The following is a 21,368-nucleotide window of genomic DNA, read 5'->3' as shown; positions in this document are numbered from 1 at the left end:
TACATCCCAAAATGCCATTGGCCTTCTTGGCAACAAGGGCACACTGCTGACTCATATCCAGCTTCTCGTCCACTGTCACCCCTAGGTCCTTTTCTGCAGAACTGCTGCCTAGCCATTCGGTCCCTAGTCTGTAGCTGTGCATTGGGTTCTTCCGTCCTAAGTGCAGGACCCTGCACTTATCCTTATTGAACCTCATCAGATTCCTTTTGGCCCAATCTTCCAATTGGTCTAGGTCCTTCTGTATCCTATCCCTCCCCTCCAGCGTATCTACCACTCCTCCCAGTTTAGTATCATCCGCAAATTTGCTGAGAGTGCAATCCACACCATCCTCCAGATCATTTATGAAGATATTGAATAAAATCTTCACTCCCCAGAGTTTAGACAAGACACACCTCTTGGCTTGAGGTTGTGACCATAGAGTATAAAGTCATCAGGGTCCATCAGCCCATCCAATTGGGCCTACTGTACAACCAGAGCACACCTGCAGCCAGATACCCCTTCACTGAGCCCAAAGACTTGTGTCTGGGTAAAGCATCTCCCAGAAAGGCAGCCAGTGGGGATGTGAAGCAATCGAGAGATGGAGACTCCACCATGGCCCTGGTGGATGATGGAGACTGGTCCCCTCCATTCGAACCCCATTTCTTTCCCTCTCTTTAGGGTGATGGTGGGGGACCCCTGATATGTGAAGAGGATGGGACATGGTACCTTGCTGGGACTGTGAGCTGGTTCCTGACGAGGACAGTTAATGGGTTAACCAGTATTGTCCCCGGTTACCCTGGAGTCTACATCCGCCCGAATGCCTACAACGATTGGATCAAGGCAAACGTGCCTGGTGTGACTTTCGCAAATCCGAACTTTGCTCTGAGCAGTCTCACTCCAGATGGCACTGGTCCCTCTGCCACCATCCTCAGGGTCCTTCTCCTCACTGTGTTTCTGCAGCTGACCCTGTGACCCCCTTCCTATATTGGGTCCCCATCCCACACCAGCCCTTCCTCGTCCTTGGTGCAGATAGACCATGTCACCTGGGACACTAGACCCCGGTGATCACACCCTACACACTATTGTAACAATCTTTGTGCAAAATACTCCTTGTGAGGTATCATTTGAAAAGTAAAAACTTGCTGATCATTCATATCCTTGTGTGATGTATGTACACAAGTGATATTAAGGGTTATGGACATACACTGGAATGATCACTAAAATGTGCTCAAACCAGATGTATCAGGGGAGTTGTTAAATAGGTCTATCCCAAGGAAAGGACCGTGTGTTTATCTCGATTTCCATACAAGCAGCATGCAGACCCAGCAAATTAACAAGGGGTGGAGGCAAACCTCACACTAATAAGTGTGGGAGAAGACAGCCTGGTGTCTAGAAGCTCGGTCTGGGTTTTACTTTTCCAAAGAATCATTTGCAAAGATTTACTGGGCTATAAAAACAGGGGGGCTCAGATAAGCAACTGAGTAAACTGATTGCATACGATATTCCTGCATTAGAAGTGTATATGGAGTGAGGTCTTTTCTGAGCGCTAATGCCATGCTGGTGATGAATGTCATTGTGAAATATCTGTAGTAACACAGTAGGGGGAATTATGGACACACATTGATACTAAGTTTGAAAGTGTGTGGCCAGACAAAGGGAGGAGCCGTTCCTGCCCAGAGGAGGGGGAGCTATTTACCTGTCTCTTAGGTAGATTAAGCCTGGTGGGATGAAAACAATGGAAGCCCCATTTACACAGAAGGGGATGGGAAGCCCCAGGAAGGAAGAACAGCCTGAGGCCATCCTGCATCTTCAAACAAACTTGTTGAACTTTGGGAGAGATAAGCCAGGAGAGAAGCCGTCTTTGGCCTCCATCACTACACACTGTGGCAGGGCCCCTCCTCCATCTGAACAGGCTGAGCACTTCCCCCTGCATTAAATCAACCCCACTCTGTCCAGTGTTTGTCTGCCCCCTTGGTTACAATTGATCAATCATCTCCGGCTAGGCATGGGGCAGGCTCAAGCACTGCTCCTTCACCAGACAACAGAAACAAATTCACTAACACAAAATAAAGGGGGACCCCTTTCCCTGCCCCCTGGCTGGGGGGTGTTGTCCTGTTGTTGACCCTGGGGTACCAGCCCTTCCCCTAGACAGGCATTCAGTTTGCTTCTTTCCCCTGCTGGGAGGAGAGCAGCCTCTCACCCTGGAGCAGCCGATCCCCCAGTCGTCACTGGTGTCCCTAGCTGAGCTGAGGTAATTCCTTCTCAGTTTAGAGGGAAAAGGGCCTTTATCATTCTAGGGCTAACATACCTACCATCCACCACCCTCCTGCTGGGATGAGTTCTTGGGGAGCGGGGTCCTCCCTCTGTCATGTCGGCGAGCCATACTCACTTTGCTACCCAAGAAGGGAGACCGCCGCGACCTTCGGAACTGGCATCCCCTCTCTCTCGTCAGCACAGATTACAAAGTCATAGCAAAGGCCATCTCACTGTGCCTGGGGTCTGTACAGGCGGATGTGGTCCATCCAGATCTGACATACACCGTCCTCTGGCTATTCCATCTTTAATAATCTGTATTTGGTCCAGGTCCTTTTGGAGCTTGGGTGTAGGGATGGTCTGTCGTTTGCCCTCCTGTCCCTGGACCAGGAGAAGGCATTCAACAGGCTGGACCACAGGTATCTCCTGGGCACTCCACAGGTGTTTGGCTTCAGGTCCCAGTTCATGGGTTTTTGCCAGGTGCTGTACACCTCTGCGGAGTGTTTAGTCAGGCTCAACTGGACCCTGACCAAGCTGGTCAGATTCAGGCAAGGGGTACAGGAGGGCTGTCAACTGTCAGGCCAGCAGTACCCTCTGGCAATCAAGCCCTTCCTCTGTTTCTTCCATTGGAGGTTGACGGGGTTGGTGCTCCTTGACCCGGAGTTGTGGCAGCCACGGAGAGGGCAGATCTCCTCATGGAGCCCCTGCTACGCAACCCCCAACTCGGTGTGCAGGTGGCGGAGTCCCCCTTGGTGCACCAGAGCTTGGTCCTGGCAGGAGTCACCAGAATCGGAGACCTCCTGGACTTCGAACTGGGAGCCTGGGTGGATCCCCTCATGCTTGCTCAATGCATGGGGCTCTCTGCCCTTCATACTCCCCGGCACATATTTCAGGACGTGAGGGCAGCCTTACTGCCCACTGCTCAGGTTTACCTCAAGCAGGTCCTGCAGAAGGGTGCTCCCTGCCCACCCCACACCCGGGCCCTCTGGATCTCTTCATAGGGCCCTTTCCCCATGAACCTCCCTTCCCCAGCTGTCCCACCCAGACACCTCGAGCTGCCTGCGTGATCTGCAGCCAGTTTGCTTTTGAACCACACCAAGGACACATCTGTACACGCTCATGCTCCATACTCTCCATTTCCTCACCCTCGTGTCCCACCCTGATACTAAGTGGTGGGACCTATTGCCACTTATTGAGGGTGAGAAATCCTGGTGGGCCCAATCTTGGTCCCACAGCCCACCAGGCATATTGGTTGATGGCCCCTTCATGGAGCCATGAGTACGGATGTGTACCTGTCGCGGTTCACCCCTGTCCCTGATGCTTGTCCCTTTTGCAGTGTGAGGGAGCCCCTGGCGCATGCCTACGTTGAGTGCACTAGCCTTTTCTAGCTCCTCCTAGACCTGCTGTTGCATTTTTGCTCCACTTCTCCCTGCACCTTCTCATATACTCACACGCTATCCTTGGCCCCACAAAGTCATGGGACCTCCTCATCAATCTTCTCCTAGCAATGGTCAAAGTGGCCATCTACAATACTAGGCAGAGGATGTTGGCTGAGGAGGTTCTTTGCGACTGTGGGGCCTATTTCTGTTCCTCCCTCCGGTCACACACCTGGGCAGAGTTCTTCTGGGCGGCATCCACTGGCTCCCTTGACACCATCGAGGAGCAGTGAGCACTGTCTGGGGTTCTCTGCTCAGTGTCCACTTCCAGTTCCCTACTTTTGACTCTTTGACCTTCACACCTGTCCTTGTTTTTTTTTACTGTTGTCCCCAATAATTATTTGAGTCCCAGGCTCAGTGGATCCTCCCCATAGGCTGGGGGAGGGTTCTTTAGCTGTCCACCTCTCCAGAACCCAATAGGACCACTCTCTTGGTAGGTCTTGGAGCTGGAGAGATACCTGGCTGCCAGCCCCAGGAATCCAACCCTCTGCAGAGAATGCTGTGAGTAGTGGGAAGATCTCCAGACACTTGAGGACCACTGGGCTGTGGGCGCATTCATTCGATCCTGCAACTGTGTCCTTCAGGAGATGGATCACAGCTCCCAATTATTCTATGCCCTGGAAAAAAAGAGGGGAGTCAAGAAGCACGTCACCTTCCTTTCGGCAGAGGATGGCACCACCCTCATGGATCTGGAGGAGATGCAGAAAAGGGCCAGGGCCTTCTACATCAGCCTTTCCTTCCTGGATCCAGCCAACGCCTATGCTTGCAGAGAATTCTGGGACAGACTCCTGACCGTGAACGTGGGTGACCAAGTCCAGCTGGAGCTACCTCTCACTCGGGCATGTGCCTGGCACAGTTCACCTCTGTCCCTGATGCCTGTTCCTTTTCCAGCATGAGGGAGAGCCTGACACACTCCTACTTTCAGTGCACCAGGTTGTAGCTCCTTTTCTGGCTTCTTCTGGGTCTACTTTTGTGGTTCTGGCTGCACTTCTCCTCCCACCTTCTCCTTTATGCACACCACATCCGTGGCCCCATGAAGTCACGAGACGTCCTTGTCAATCTCCTCCCAGCGATGGCCAAAATGGCCATCTATAACAAAAGGGAGAGGATATTGCCCGAGGGGGTGCTCTGTGACTGTGGGACTGTCAGGGTTCCTTCCCCACTCTGAACTCTAGGGTACAGATGTGGGGACCTGCATGAAAACCTCCTAAGCTTATTTTTACCAGCTTTGGTTAAAACTTCCCCAAGGTACAAACTATTTTCCTTTTTCCCTCGGACTTTATTGCTGCCACCACCAAGCGTCTAACAGATATATAATTGGGAAAGAGCCCGCTTGGAAACATCTTTCCCCCCAAAATCCTCCCCAAACCCTACACCCCCTTTCGTGGGGAGGGCTTGATAAAAATCCTCACCAATTTGCATAGGGGAACACGGACGCAAACCCTTAGATCGTAAGAACAATGAAAAAGCAATCAGGTTCTTAAAAGAAGAATTTTAATAGAAGAAAAAGTAAAAGAATCACCTCTGTAATCACCGATGGTAAATACCTTATAGGGTAATCAGATTCAAAACATAGAGAATCCCTCTACTCAAAACCTTAAGTTACAAAAAGACACAAAAACAGGAATGGATCCATTCCATTCAGCACAGCTTATTTTCTCAGCCATTTAAAGAAAACAGAATCTAACTCATCTCTAGCTAGATTACTGACTAAGTTCTAAGACTCCATTCCTGTTCTGTCCCCGGAAAAAGCATCACACAGACAGAGAGAACCTTTGTTTCTCCCACCCTCCAGCTTTGAAAGTATCTTGTCTCTCATTGGTCATTTGGGTCAGGTGCCAGCGAGGTTATCCTAGCTTCTTAACCCTTTACAAGTGAAAGGGTTTTTCCTCTGGCCAGGAGGGATTTTAAAGGCGTTTACCCTTCCCTTTATATTTATGACAGGGACCTATTTCTGTTCCTGTCTCCGTTCACGTATCCGGGCAGAGTTCCTCTGGGCCACATCTGCTGGCTCCATTTGAGGAGCAGTGGGCGCTGTCTGGGATTCTTTGCTTGGTGTCCCTTTTAGGTTCCTACTTTTGACCCTTTGGCCCTCACACCTCTCCTTGTTTTTTCTTCTGTTGTCACCTGTATTTATTTCAGTCCTGGGCTCAGTGGCTCCTCCCGTAAGGCTGGGGGAGGGGCTTTTAGCCATGGGTTGGTTTGTGCCCACCCACTTCCTGGAACCCAACAGGAGCACCCTCTTGCAGATGTTCAGCTTGGCTTTGTCACTATGCCCTGCAGGGAACTGAGCTCTTGCAAGCTGAGGAAGTTGGGTCCTTCAGCCAAGGGGGTGACTGAAATCTCTGGGACTGAATATAGGTGAGAAACCTGCTTAGGCAAAGGTCTTTCATCTAGGCACACAAGGGAAGCCAGCCCCTTGTGCTTCTGTGGAAGGTCCTGACTAAATTAGAGGAAGCCAGCCACAGCTGGGAAGAACGATGACTGGTGAGAGAAACCATCTTGAGCAAAGCCTCTACCTTTCTGGATTAAGTTTTAGATTTTACATGTGTGTTTTCACTTTTATTTGCTTGTAACCCTTCCTAAGTTTATTGCTTTTCCATAAGCATCTATTTAGCTAGGTCCTATTGTTAATAAATGTGTTTTATTTTAGCATCCACCAACTCCGTGCTGTGTTTGCAGGGAAGGGTGTATCTACCCCCAGTTAAGTTAATAAGCTGTGACGTGCTTTTGTGTCTTTAAAGGAACAAACTAACCCTATGATTTCTCCAGGCTGGCCAGGGGAGAGCTGGATACTTCAGGGCACACACTTTGGGGGAAATTCAGGAGTGGGCATGTGTTGGGGGTCACCTTTGCTGGTCATAACCAAGGCTGGTGTAAGGCAGAGTGGGGCTGTGTGGCTGTAGATTAGGTTCTACTACGTAGGCTACTAGGTTCAGAGCTGCTGACCCCAGGCTGTCCAGGATGCATGCTGGTAGGCTGGCCGTGAGCAGCCCACAGTGGGACCTACAATAGCAAAGCATTTTGAAGCACATGTTTACAGATCAGGCAGTGACACAACCCTCAGTGGTCTGGATTTGCACCCCCGAACCATCTGGTTCCCTCCTAGACTGGGTTTCCATCTGACACCGACCCTTCCTCACCCTTCATGCACACAGGCCATGTCACCCCAGCTAACACAGTACTAAAACCCGCCTATGCTTCTGGGCTGCAATTTCCAGGAGGCCTTGGGACAGGTGTCAATCTGAGCTAAAATCCCTACTAACCTTCTGCGACCGACATTGCGGCATCTTGAGGGACTCTTGCATCAACTTCAGAAAGGTTTCTCCGGCCATCGGAGCCTTCATGAAAAATTCAAAGACCCTAATACTGAGATGGACCAGATAATATGAGCCCATAGAATAGTCAGAGCCCACTGCCGTAGTGCAAGTTTCATACATGTGGGTGTTCCTGGCTCCCCCTGGGATGGCATCTGGAAGTGCTTCTGGGTGATTCATGCCAAAATCCCAGCTCTGGTTATCTAGATCCTCAGCCTCTGGGTAGTCTACACTGCATGCTAAGCCCGGGTTCTGGCTCAGGTTTCAGTCCAAGCCCCATTTCCTTACACACACAAATCAATCTGACTCACGTCAGCAAGCATGCAAGAACCAGATCCTAGGACCCTGCTAGAGGGTAAGTCAGAGTCTGACTTCTTTCATTTTGACATGTGGTCACAGCTCAAGCCACAACACAGAGCCACACAGGCTGTGGAGTGTTAGACAGATGTGTTAGCATAGCTGGGAGACTAGGTCCAGTAATTGCAAACCCAGGTTTGCAATACAGTCTGAATGCTCAAACCCCGGCTTGGAAACACAGAGGTGACAAGCCCGGGTCCCACAGATGCGGATTACATGTGCAGTGTAGACATGGAAGGTCTGGAAAAGGAGGGTAGCAGGGCTGGTAAACGCTCTCTGTGTTGTGACCCCTTGTTTTGTTTGATACATTTTCTATGTCCTGGTTTTGTCCTTAAATAAGTGCCCTCTGATTTGGTTACTAGTAACTGTTGGTGTTCCCTGGCTGTATCCACTGGAGAGAAGGCATTGGATACTTAAGCCTTGGCTACACTACACAGTTTTGTCAGCACAAGGCAGTGGAGATGTACACATTGCAATGCTCCTCCTGCTGGAAAAACTCTCCTGCTTTGCCAACAAAATAAAGTCACCTCAATGAAAGGCATAGAGGTTTTCGTATCACAGTTATATCGACAAAGTGTCAGTGTAGGCCATGGGCTTGTTTTTGTCACAGCAAATGGCCTCCAGGAGGTGTCCCACAATGCCCATCCTGACCACTCTAGTAAGCAGTCAAACTCCACTGTCCTGCACACAGGTATACACACCCCACCCTCTTTAAAGGCCCAGAAATTTTTGAAATTCCACTTCCTGTTTGTTCGGTGTGGACAGCTCACATCATATGTTCCCAGCTGATCATGGCAACTCCACACAGCAAACTCTCTCCAAGTAGGAGCTCAATGGAGTTGTTGGATCTGCTGAGTATATGGGGAGAGGAGGCTGTGCAGTGCCAGGTCTGTTCCTGCCATAGGCACTGCGATACCTATGGGAAGATTTCTTGTGGCTTGCTGTAGATGGTCTATGAATGGGACATGATGCAGAGTAAAGATAAAGGAGCTGAAGCAGGTGTACCAGGAGGTAAGGGAACCAAAACGTCACTCTGCTCCTGTGCTGAAGACCGGCTGCTTCTATAAGGAGCTGGATATGATCCTTGGCAGTGACCTCACCTCCACCACCCAGAGCCCTGTGGATACTTCGGAGCAGCGGGAGGCAGCAGATAATGGACAGAGGATGAAGTCATGGCCAAAGAGGTTGAGTTGGAGGACAATGTGGAGCACACGGCAGGGTGGTCTGGTGGTGGCATGAGTCAGGAGCTACTTTCCACTCTGGAGTGGTCTAGCCAGTCCTAGCAGTCCGACTCTGATGCGCATGATGCGGAAGAGGAGAGCTCTGGTAAGTGATCTTTTTAAGTTGATGCTGCTCAGTTATAGGTGAGGTAGAACTGTTCTTTGCTCTGCATATTGTAGGAAAGGGTGAAGGGATAGAAATGTGCAAGAGTAGCTGTGTTTGAGTATGCTCCACATTCCCTTGGGCATCTAAGCAGTGTGGCAGAACGGTGTGTTGATGCACACCGAGATTTCACGGGAATCCTCCAGAGAGCTCTCTAAGAAACTTTCTTGGAAGTACTTGCCAATCCTCTGCCTAAGGCTCCTTGGCAGAGCTGCTTTATTCCTTCCCCCATTGTAGAAAACTTTCCAGCACCAGTTGGCAATCACTTGTGCAGGGACCAAAGTGGTACAAAGGACAGCAGCATAGGGATCCGGTCTGAAGCCATATGCATGTAGAAGATGCTCCCTTGCTTACCCACAGGAGTGAGATATCAGCTACAATGATCCTTGCCTGTGGAAAACGGGGGCCGAATTTACAATATTGTCTCTAGTCGACCGCAGTGATCCTCTTAAAAAAGACACCTAATGCCTTTGCTCCCACTTGAATGCCTAACTTCCCCTGGGCCAAGCTCACCATGTTTAGGGTGTTTACTGAAATGTGCACTTGCCAAGGGACAGTGAGAAAGTGACTGGTATGTTACAAGAGGTGTATTTTACTATTATCATTCAATGCTCTGTGTGAACTAACAATTAAGCTTCTGTGTATTGTTTCTTGTGCTTCTGCAGGCGTGGCCTTCAGGGTAACCCCCTGCACACTAGTGGCATGTCTCTGCCAGATAAGGAAGTGACCAAGGCGAAGCAAGGAAGACATGTTCTGAGAGGCTGAGAAAAGAGAACACAGGGCGTGGAGAGAGACCCTGAAGGAAAAAATTAAGATAGAAAGGCAGGATAGAAAGGAGAGTGAGGAGTGCATTGTAAAAGGCCAGAAGCAGGTGATAAAAGTGATGGAGGAGCAAACAGAGATGTTGAAGTCCCTAATCACGCTCCAGGCAGAACACATGCATGCTCACGCCCACCTTCCTCCTGCAGTTGATACAGAACTGCTTTCCATGCCCTCCCCAAACTCCTCCCACACATTCCTTGCAGCTTCCTAGTTTGTAAATCAAGTCCCTGTTGGCTTTGTAAGCTGCTACATCTGTTCTCTGTTCTGGGAAGTTGCAAGGAATGTTCTCTGTTCACTCCACCCTTTTGAACAGCTTCCAAAATGATAGCTGGACTTACACACAGTTATGAGAGCCTACTCTGCCCTGCACTGTTATGTCCCTTCCCATCAAGCCTTTTGTGTGTGTTGTTAATTGGTATTTAATAAAAACAAACTCTCTGAAAAATAAACCATCTTTATTTGTCTCCTACACACATGGCGGTTACTGCTGGTAGTAATGTATATTGTCAGTTTGATCATTTGATGACTACAAATCAGGGTCAGGAATCATCACAATTCTCATGCAAGGTGGCAAGTAAACAAAGTATGGCAGAGTGCAGTGTAGAAAGAAACATTACTGGTGCTCATTATCAAAATGGGGCCTCTAAGCCTCTCTGTTTCGAATAGCCCCCCATTGTGCCCCTCTAATAGGCCTGATATCTGGCTGCTCAAATTCAGTAGCCAGGCAATCTGCCTGCACACTCCACCCTGGGAGAAACTTTTCACCCTTAGCTTCACAAATATTATGGAGCATGCAGCAGGCTGCTATGACCATGGGAATGTTTTCCTCATTTAGGTGTAACCGGCAACAAAGGCAGCACCAGTGTACTTTTAATCTGCCAAAAGCACATCCCACAGTCATTCCACACCTGCTCTACCTATTATTGAAGCTCTCCTTGCTGCTGTCTAGGTTTTCTGTGTAAGACTTCATGAGCCCTGGGAGTAAGGGGTAGGCTGGGTCTCCCAGGACCACTATGGGCATTTCAACATCCCCCACTGCAATCCTCTGGATGGAAAAGAAAGTTCCTGCTTGGAGCTTTCTGTACAGCCCAGTGCTCCTGAAGATGTGTACATCATGCACCTTACCTGACCGCCCCATGTCGATGTCTGTGAAACACCCATGGTGATCCACAGGCACCTGCAATACCATGGAAAAGTACCCCTTTCTATTGATGTACCCTGTCACGAGATGGTTCAGGACTTAAATTGGAATATGCGTGCCATCTATCACCCCTCCGCAGTTAGGTAATCTCATTGCCGCAAAGCCATCCACTGTTTCATGCACATTGCTAAGAGTCATGGTCCTTCGTAGCAAGATGCAATTAATGGTCCTGCAAGCTTGCATTAATGCAGCCCCAAAGGTTAAATTCCTGACTCCAAACTGATTTGCAACCTTCCAATAGCAGGCTGGAGTCACCAGTTTCCACACAGCGATTGCCACATGCTTCTCCACCGAGAGGGCAGCTCTCACTTTGGTGTCCTTGCACCGCAGGGCTGGCGTGAGCTCTGCATACAGTTTCAGGAAGGTGGCTTTCTGCATCCAAAACTTTTGCAGCCACTGCTCATCATCCCAGACCTGCATGACAATACGATCCCACCACTGAGCTCAGAAGCTGAAGGTCCACCTTGTGCAGCTGCTCATGAATGCCAAAAGTATCATAGAATCATAGAATCATAGAATATCAGGGTTGGAAGGGACCTCAGGAGGTCATCTAGTCCAACCCCCTGCTCAAAAGCAGGACCCATCCCCAATTAAATCATCCCAGCCAGGGCTTTGTCAAGCCTGACCTTAAAAACTTCTAAGGAAGGAGATTCCACCACCTCCCTAGGCAATGCATTCCAGTGTTTCACCACCCTCCTAGTGAAAAAGTTTTTCCTAATATCCAACCTAAACCTCCTCCACTGCAACTTGAGACCATTACTCCTTGTCCTGTCCTCCTCCACCACTGAGAATAGTCTAGAACCATCCTCTCTGGAACTACCTCTCAGGTAGTTGAAAGCAGCTATCAAATCCCCCCTCATTCTTCTCTTCCGCAGACTAAACAATCCCAGTTCCCTCAGCCTCTCCTCATCAGTCATGTGTTCCAGACCCCTAATCATTTTTGTTGCCCTTCGCTGGACTCTCTCCAATTTATCCACATCCTTCTTGTAGTGTGGGGCCCAAAACTGGACACAGTACTCCAGATGAGGCCTCACAAATGTCGAATAGAGGGGGACGATCACGTCCCTCGATCTGCTCGCTATGCCCCTACTTATACATCCCAAAATGCCATTGGCCTTCTTGGCAACAAGGGCACACTGCTGACTCATATCCAGCTTCTCGTCCACTGTCACCCCTTTATCCTTTTCCGCAGAACTGCTGCCTAGCCATTCGGTCCCTAGTCTGTAGCTGTGCATTGGATTCTTTTGTCCTAAGTGCAGGACCCTGCACTTATCCTTATTGAACCTCATCAGATTTCTTTTGGCCCAATCCTCCAATTTGTCTAGGTCCCTCTGTATCCTATCCCTGCCCTCCAGCGTGTCTACCACTCCTCCCAGTTTAGTATCATCCGCAAATTTGCTGAGAGTGCAATCCACAACATCCTCCAGATCATTTATGAAGATATTGAACAAAACCGGCCCCTGGACCGACCCCTGGGGCACTCCACTTGACACCAGCTGCCAACTAGACATGGAGCCATTGATCACTACCCGTTGAGCCCGACAATCTAGCCAACTTTCTACCCACCTGAGAGTGCATTCATCCAGCCCATACTTCTTTAACTTGCTGACAAGAATACTGTGGGAGACCGTGTCAAAAGCTTTGCTAAAGTCAAGATACAATACATCCACTGCTTTCCCTTCATCCACAGAATCAGTAATCTCATCATAGAAGGCAATTAGATTAGTCAGGCATGACCTTCCCTTGGTGAATCCATGCTGACTGTTCCTGATCACTTTCCTCTCATGTAAGTGCTTCAGGATTGATTCTTTGAGGACCTGCTCCATGATTTTTCCAGGGACTGAGGTGAGGCTGACTGGCCTGTAGTTCCCAGGATCCTCCTTCTTCCCTTTTTTAAAGATTGGCACTACATTAGCCTTTTTCCAGTCATCCGGGACTTCCCCCGTTCACCACGAGTTTTCAAAGATAATGGCCAATGGCTCTGCAATCACAGCCGCCAGTTCCTTTAGCACTCTCAGATGCAACTTGTCCGGCCCCATGGACTTGTGCACGTCCAGCTTTTCTAAATAGTCCCTAACCACCTCTTTCTCCACAGAGGGCTGGCCATCTATTCCCCATGTTGTGATGCCCAGCGCAGCAGTCTGGGAGCTGACCTTGTTTGTGAAGACAGAAGCAAAAAAAAGCATTGAGTACATTAGCTTTTTCCACATCCTCTGTCACTAGGTTGCCTCCCTCATTCATTAAGGGGCCCACACGTTCCTTGGCTTTCTTCTTGTTGCCAACATACCTGAAGAAACCCTTCTTGTTACTCTTAACATCTCTCGCTAGCTGCAGCTCCAGGTGCGATTTGGCCCTCCTAATTTCATTCCTACATGCCCGAGCAATATTTTTATACTCTTCCCTGGTCATATGTCCAAACTTCCACTTCTTGTAAGCTTCTTTTTTATGCTTAAGATCTGCTAGGATTTCACCGTTAAGCCAAGCTGGTCGCCTGCCATATTTACTATTCTTTCGACACATTGGGATGGTTTGTCCCTGTAACCTCAACAGGGATTCCTTGAAATACAGCCAGCTCTCCTGGACTCCTTTCCCCTTCATGTTAGTCCCCCAGGGGATCCTACCCATCCGTTCCCTGAGGGAGTTGAAGTCTGCTTTCCTGAAGTCCAGGGTCCATGTCCTGCTGCTTACCTTTCTTCCCTGTGTCAGGATCCTGAACTCAACCAACTCATGGTCACTGCCTCCCAGATTCCCATCCACTTTAGCTTCCCCCACTAATTCTTCCCGGTTTGTGAGCAGCAGGTCAAGAAAAGCTCCCCCCATAGTTGGCTCCTCTAGCACTTGCACCAGGAAATTGTCCCCTACGCTTTACAAAAACTTCCTGGATTGTCTGTGCACCGCTGTAGTGCTCTCCCAGCAGATATCAGGATGATTAAAGTCTCCCATGAGAACCAGGGCATGCGATCTAGTAGCTTCTGCGAGTTGCCGGAAGAAAGCCTCATCCACCTCATCCCCCTGGTCCGGTGGTCTATAGCAGACTCCCACCACTACATCACTCCTGTTGCTCACATTTCTAAACTTAATCCAGAGACACTCAGGTTTTTCTGCAGTTTCGTACCGGAGCTCTGAGCCGTCATACTGCTCCCTTACATACAGTGCTACTCCCCCACCTTTTCTGCCCTGCCTGTCCTTCCTGAACAGTTTATAACCATCCATGACAGTACTCCAGTCATGTGAGTTATCCCACCAAGTCTCTGTTTTTCCAATCACGTCATAATTCCTTGACATCACCAGGACCTCCAGTTCTCCCTGCTTGTTTCTAAGGCTTTGTGCATTTGTATATAGGCACTTGAGATAACCTGCTGATCGCCCCTCATTCTCAGTATGAGGTAGGAGCCCTCCCCTCACAGATGTTCCTGCCTGTGCTTCCTCCCGGTATCCTGCTTGCCCACTTACCTCAGGGCTTTGGTCTCCTTCCCCTGGTGAACCTAGTTTAAAGCCCTCCTCACTAGGTTAGCCAGCCTGCTCGCAAAGATGTTCTTCCCTCTCTTCGTTAGGTGGAGCCCGTCTATGCCCAGCACTCCTCCTTCTTGGAACACCATCCCATGGTCAAAGAATCCAAAGCCTTCTCTCCGACACCACCTGCATAGCCATTCGTTGACTTCCACGATTCCACGGTCCCTACCCCGGCCTTTTCCTTCCTGTCAGGAGAAGATCAGCCACTGGCAGCCCCACCGATCAACTCATCCGCCACCCCTACAGCACCTTGCACCCGCCAGCAGCCCCGCCAGTCAGCTCCTCTCTCTCCCAGCACTTCCCATGTGCCGTGGATCAGCTGGCCGGCGGCATGCAGGAGGTGCTGGGGGGAGCTGGAGGAGCAGGGGTGGGATGCACTCAGGGGAAGAGGCGGAGAGGGGTGGGAAGATACGGGGCAGAGGTGGGGCCTTAAGGGAAGGATCAGATGGGGGCGGGGTCTGGGGCAGAGCCAGGGTTCAGCATCGCCAGAGAAATGAAAAAGCCAGCCCCTGTGGTGAAGGGTGTATCTGCCCCCAGTTAAGTTAATAAGCTGTGATGTGCTTTTGTGTCTTTAAAGGAACAAACAAACCTTATGATTTCTCCAGGCTAACCAGGAGAGGGCTGGACACTTCAGGGAACAGAGTGGGGGAAATTGAGGACTGGGATGTGTGTTGGGGTCACCCCGCTGGTTGTAACTAAGGTTGGTGGAAGGCAGAGTGGGGTTGTGGGGCTGTAGAAGTTGTTTGCTTTTTTTTTTGCTTTTTTTTGAGAAAAAGTCTCTTTTTTTTTCATGGAAAACTGGGTGTTACAGTATCCACACGTGAGGATAATTGTTTCTGTTCAAAGTGGCAGTGGGAGATTCCTTATAAAAAGATGTTTTACTAATCAAAGTAGAAATAAAAGAGTAAAGCCAACTCATTTCAGGAGGGGGTAGCATTGTGCCAGGTGCTGGACAGACTCTGGACGAAAGTTCAGGGCCCCTGTTGTGAGAGGCGCTGCACAGACCCTAGCTGAGACCCGGGCCCCATTGCGTTGGGCACTGTGCAGACCCAGATGGGAGCACTTGCAGTTTAAGTAGACAGAGGAAAGTTTTTTTGCCGAGCCTCTGAAATCCCTTACATTCAACTGATTGGCACTGCTCTGTTTGGATGTTTCTCTCTCTGTCTGTAATACGGTAGCTTTTAAACACCATATCCAATCTGTCGTCATTTCTGGGAGGGGTGCTTTGTGTGCTGTTGATATCACAGAGCTAATTCTCTTCGGCAGAATGCAGTGAGTCATATGGAGATGGTGCCAGCATTCATTTAGCAATTCACGGGCACAGCCCTGCGGCAGTTAAAAGCAAAAATAACATCGTTATTTACCAGTGTTCACCCCAAGGCAAATTAAACAGCAAGAGGTGGCTTTTGGAGATGATGAGCTGCTACCTTCTCGGTATCGGCAATGTCTTGGGGAGCAGTAACAAAGAAAATGTGACCCAATTGGCCCAAAATGTTTCAGTAACGTTTGGGGTCTTGTCAGGTTCTTTCTGTAAGAAGAGGATGATGCTTTGAGTCAGGTCTATTCTTTGGGGCAATCCTGTTTGTTCACAAAGAATGCACACCCAAAGCCCTGCTTCCTGAACTCAGTAGGGACAAACCACAGCACGTAGGTCTGTTGCTCAGAAATTCCTAATGCTACAAATCCAGACATTCCTGTGCCGGAAGGAGCTCTGTCTCTTTCTCTTCATGCTGTCCATGGCTTCTCTCATTATCATCTGACTCTTGCCTCTCAGACACAGTTTGCCCCTGCCTTTGCAACCAGTCCCTCAGGCTCCACAGCTCCACTCAGGCTTCAGCATGTGGCTGGTTGCCTTGGGTGGTAGCTTCTACTGTGTCCAGCTCTCTCACATCAATAAGGAACTTATTTGCTTCTTCCATTCAGCCTGAATAAAAGAAGCTTAGAATACACATCGCTTAAACCAGGTCTGTTATTGTCTAGTTTTCATTTGATTTCATTTCCAATTCTTTCTTTCTTTCTTTCTTTCTTTCTTTCTTTCTTTCTTTCTTTCTTTCTTTCTTTCTTTCTTTTATATTAACATTTAAAAAATAAATCTAGATAATTTTCAAAATAAAACTTGCTTAAAAGTGATAAGTCCAAATGTTTGGGTTTTTTTGGAATATGTCAAAGAAACAATTCCACTTTTTAGAATTTTTTTTGGTTGAAACTATTTGGCAAATTTAATCTGAATTTGTGAATAGTTTTGGTAGACTCCAAACAGCATATTTCAGCAATTAAATTGTTTCTTGAAAAGATGTCACTCAGCTGTGCTTACTAGCACAAGAAATACACAGCTCTAGACAAAATAGCCAGCACACTGACGTGCATCTTCCTGGCTCAGGTTCCTCACTGCTAGGGAGAGTCCTTTAGTTTTGGACAGAGCCCCCTGGAGTACCCCATATCCTTCACGCACAGTTCATAGCTTTTCTTCTAGATCATGGTGTTTTTCTCACTGAGCTAACTTTCTCTTACCTTGGCTGGTCCACAGTTAAACAGCAATCCCCTCCCAGCTATGAAAGCATGCTCAGCTCCTCCCCTCTCCTTCCCATCTCTTCCCTTCTTCTGCCTATAGTTTCCTACTTCTGTGAGTCTTCCCTCCAGGTTATGTGTCCCTGTCCCAACACCTGATTTCTTTGTTCTCCTATGGTTGATTGTCCTCTTCTCCTTCCTTGCACAGCAGGTGTAGAGACAGATCCTGCCAGCCTCAACAAACCCAATTTCCAAGTTCTTTTGGCCTGAATGGGTAACCTTCTCGGGTCTAATGAGTGACCATTATACCTAGTCTTGCTGACCCAGCTCTCCCCGTTAAGAAATGTTGGATCCCACACAGAGGCTCTCCACAACCCAACGATTCCACAATAATGACTTCACAGCATCAACTGGAATTTGCAAGACATACGGGACAGATCCCCCAAATCTGGAGTGATGCAAGGAGAAGTGCCACATGGTCCAAGCAACAGGGCAGATAATGTCACTTAGCCAGAACACCCATGATAACCCTAACTCCACGATACCCTTATCCCTAATCCCCATGATAACCTTTGCCCTAAATGCCACAATAACCACAACTCAACCACAACCCCAAAGCCAGCATAATTTTTACTCCATGAGAACCGTCTCACTCTCCTGGATACTATTTTTGGCTTTCTCTGCTTGGCGCACTCAGTTGGCAATAACATGGGGACGTGAAAATCACCGGAGGCCTGCATGCCGTGACCTGGGCCATCGCATATTTTCGTTTGGTTTTCCAGGATGTCCATACTGGGGTGACACCAGGCAGAGCAGAATGAAAGCGGTCACAACCTGTTCAGCACGTTCAATTTAGTAGCACTTATTTCCTTGCTTGGGTTACCAGGAAATCAGTCCCTATTATTCTCTATAGATCCAGGGAGGGGCACACAGGTGTTCATAAAAACCTGACCCAGAACTTTTTTTCTCCGGTCGGGCTTTGGTCGGAGCAGTGGAGGCTGCTGTATTCAGCCAAGACAGGTCTGAGGAAGGCTGAACCATGGGGCGTCTCTGCTCCCCACTGGCCCTAGAACTGCTGGTGATGACCCTATTGCAGGGTGAGTGTGGGGTGGGGATGTAGGGTCCAGCCCCTACCTCACAGGGGGAGGTGAGAGAGATACGGGTTGTGGGGAGGGAATTGGGCTAATGAATAACAGGGGGATCCAAGCCCTTGGCCCTTCATAGACCCCCCCCAGCCCATCTAGCCTGGATGGGAGCATTCAGTCCTGAGCTGCCCCACTCAGATCAATGGGGAGTGTTGATTCTTGAACCTACTGGTGGTAAATCAAATAGGAACACAGCTATGAATTTTTGCTGGAGCTGAGGATGGCAGGGCTGTTATGGGGCAATGGGCGGAGTTTGGGAATTATGGGTGGAGCTACAGGAATTTATTCCCCTCCACACACCTTCTTGGGTTCCAGCAATGCCTGTGCATAAACCCCCACCCCTAACATGCACACATTTATATCTTTCCCTTCTCTTTCTTCACGCCCTAGGTGCTCAAGGGAGTTGGAAACAGGCAGGTAAGACACTCACTTCAAAATGCCAGCCTTACCTGTCCTGGATTAGTACCATGAGAACGAGGCTGGGAGCCCGGACTCTGGGGTTCTTCTGTCCCTAGCTCTGGGAGGGAAGTGGGGTCTAGTGGATTAGAGCAGGGAGGGAGAGGGGCTGAAAGTCAGGTCTCCTGGTTCCTTGCTGATCCCATGTCAATGCTGTTCCCCTCCAGGGTGTGGCCAGCCCAGGATCTCAGGCCGAATTGTTGGGGGCGGGGACGCCCCACGGGGCCGGTGGCCGTGGCAGGCCAGCATCCAGCACAATGGACACCACTTCTGTGGCGGGTCCCTCATCTCAGCCCAGTGGGTTGTGTCAGCAGCTCATTGCTTCCAATTGTGAGTAACTGGGGTGGGTAGGGACTGGTGCACAGACAGAAGTCCTGCCTGGATCTGTGCCAGGCAAGCCACCTCATGCGGTGTTGCTGTGCGACGGGTCCCCAGCTTCCCCATCCCAGACCCTGCTGCATTTTTGGCCAAGTTTGCAAGCCATGCCACCTCATGCGGTGTTGCTGTGCGACAGGTCCCCAGCTTCCCCATCCCAGACCCTGCTGCATTTTTGGCCAAGTTTGCAAGCCATTTGATCATCCTTTTCTCCCCCAATCCCAGATCTGACCTTGTCTCTTCCTATCGTGTGAACCTGGGGGAGTACCAGCTCTCCTATCCCTCCCAGTGCCGGATCTCATCCCCTGTGAGCCAGATCTTTGTCCATCCCGACTACAACAGCACGTGGAAGTCTGCCGACATTGCCCTACTGCGGCTCAAACAGCCAGTGCAATACACCAATGAAATCCTCCCTGTCTGCTTGCCAGGCCCCTCCGACTCCTTCCCTGACAACCACACGTGCTGGGTCACCGGTTGGGGGAGAATAGACTCTGAGGGTAAGACCATCCCCCAGGAGGAGGTATGTACTATCACTCCACACCTGAAGCCCTGTGCTCCTGGAGCCCTGTGATTCCTGCAGCATCTTGCAATAATCCCTGCCCAGCTCTCTGCCACCCCCTGCCAGCTGGCTACTCCTGATCGGCTGTATCCCTCACAGCCGTCTGTGAGGCAACTGATCCACTAGGCTCAGTTGGGAACCTTCTGCTTTCGATACAGATGGTCCCTGGTTCAATTCTTTGCAGAGGAAGCCCCCGTAGGGGCAGGGCTGCACAGATGGGGTTTTATGGTTGGATGTCAGTGCAGGTCTGGTAGCTGGGTGGAGGTGGGGAATGGATGCAAGGGGGGGTGGATATGGGTGGAGGGGATGGGGATTGTGACATGGGGAGGAGATGGAGTGGGAAAGATGTCTGGAGGGGAGGAGAGTGGGTTGGGGAGGTAGTTGGTGACAGGAAATTGTCAGGCATGGGGGTGCATTGCGGAAGGCGATGGATCCAATATCCTGGTTCTCTCCCCTCCCACCAGTCTCTCTCCCACCCCCCAGCACACTTCAGGAGGTTCAGGTTCAGCTGGTCGGCACTGCGGCCTGCAATGCCCTCTACAACATCGACCCAGATCCAAAGATCGGCAGGGACCCCGTCAAACCCGACATGTTCTGCGCTGGCTACGCCGAAGGGCAGAGGGACTCCTGCCAGGTGAGAGAGGGCTGAGGACCGGCTGGATGCCGGTGAGCCCCAGCGCAGCTCCCCGTCGCCATCTAGGGCCTGCAGCATGTAGAGCGGCTGCTGCAGCTGTGGAGTTCCACAATCTGGCTGCCTCCGAGCAGTCAGCAGCGGCTCTGGCTTTTAGATCCGTGTGGACTCATGGTCCCATGTCTAGGCCCCAGCTCTTGGAGTCCTGTGATTAGGACAGAGCCCCGGCTTTTATGTTTATTTAAAGTAATAGTCGAGTCTCTGCAGATGGATCGAAAAGAGAGAGAAGGTGGCTAGCAAGTAACCGTGGCCTCCCTGAGTCTGCGGAGAGCCTAAGCCAGTTTCTCTGAGATGGGGAAATAGCCATGCATCTTTATGGAAGCTCTCTGCTTCCAGCCCCACTGCTCTGTTTCTAGCCCGTCCCGAGCAGGGTTCTCTGCATAGGGCAGGAGCAGAAGAACACAGCCACCCTTCCTGCTGTGAATGTATTAGGGATCCCACCGTTGCCACCAATGCATCCTTCAGAGAAAGGTGGGGGGAAGGTTCATAATGCTCCTTTCACTTCTCAAGTGGGTGTGGCAAAAATATGTGGGTGGGGCCATGGTATGGTCCATATGCCTAGAGCTCCAAGGGGCTGGGCTCTGGATACTTGGGGCCAGGGGGCCTCACTAATCCCAATTTCTGTGCCCCTCTAGGGTGATTCTGGGGGGCCGCTGGCATGTGACCACAATGGGACCTGGCTCCTGATGGGGATTGTGAGTTGGGGGGATGGCTGTGGCAAGCCCACTCGTCCAGGTGTCTATGTCCAGACGGTGGCCTATGGCGAATGGATACGGGGGCACACTGGCTCAGGGAGCCAAGCCAGCACCATGGGAAACTGCAAATCAGAAACGAATGATGCCAGACCCTGCTTCAGCAGCTTCGTGCTTCTCTTCACCACTCTCCTGATGTCACTGTGACCCCCCGCTTCCATTGGGATGCCCCCCGTCTCTCCCTCCTCTGTTCACCCACTAGTGAAACCTTGCACTGTGTGGGGGGTTAAGATGCAGATAGGAGAGGACCTGAGAGTTACCAGAAATGCCCGCATGCCTGAGTCTGCAGAGAGCCTGAGCCAATTGCTCTGAGAAGGGGGAGCCACCCTGAGTGTGACTGACGCTGTTTCAGGTGGGATCTCTCAGGGATCTGTTTATGGCCCTATGCTAAGAATATAAGAACATAAGAATGGTCATACTAGGTCAGACCAGTGGTCCATCTAGCCTAGTTTCCTGTCTTCCAAGAGTGGCCAATGCCAGGTGCTTCAGAGGGAATGAACAGAATGGGGCAATTATCGAGTTATCCATCCCCTGTCGTCCACTCCCAGCATGTGGCAGTCAAAGGTTTAGGGGCTCCCAGAGCATAGGGCTGCACCCCTGACCACCTTGGCTTATAGCCAG

At 50.2% G+C, this 21,368-nt stretch overlaps 1 protein-coding gene across 1 annotated transcript; it reads left to right on the top strand.

Moving 5' to 3' along the window:
- The first annotated feature begins 17,808 nt into the window (after positions 1 to 17,808).
- LOC140912228 (serine protease 33) lies at positions 17,809 to 20,894 on the top strand. The gene is made up of 5 exons (XM_073346358.1): positions 17,809 to 17,866; positions 18,538 to 18,700; positions 18,971 to 19,242; positions 19,769 to 19,938; positions 20,631 to 20,894. Exons 1-5 carry the CDS (start codon positions 17,809 to 17,811, stop codon positions 20,892 to 20,894), a joined length of 927 nt encoding a protein of 308 aa, XP_073202459.1.
- Positions 20,895 to 21,368: the final 474 nt, after the last annotated feature.

Source organism: Lepidochelys kempii, chromosome 6 (assembly GCF_965140285.1).
Source record: "Lepidochelys kempii isolate rLepKem1 chromosome 6, rLepKem1.hap1, whole genome shotgun sequence".
Lineage (NCBI taxonomy): Eukaryota > Metazoa > Chordata > Testudines > Cheloniidae > Lepidochelys > Lepidochelys kempii.
The sequence above is the reverse complement of the archived record's forward strand: the minus strand, read 5'-3'. Positions and strand labels throughout refer to the sequence as shown.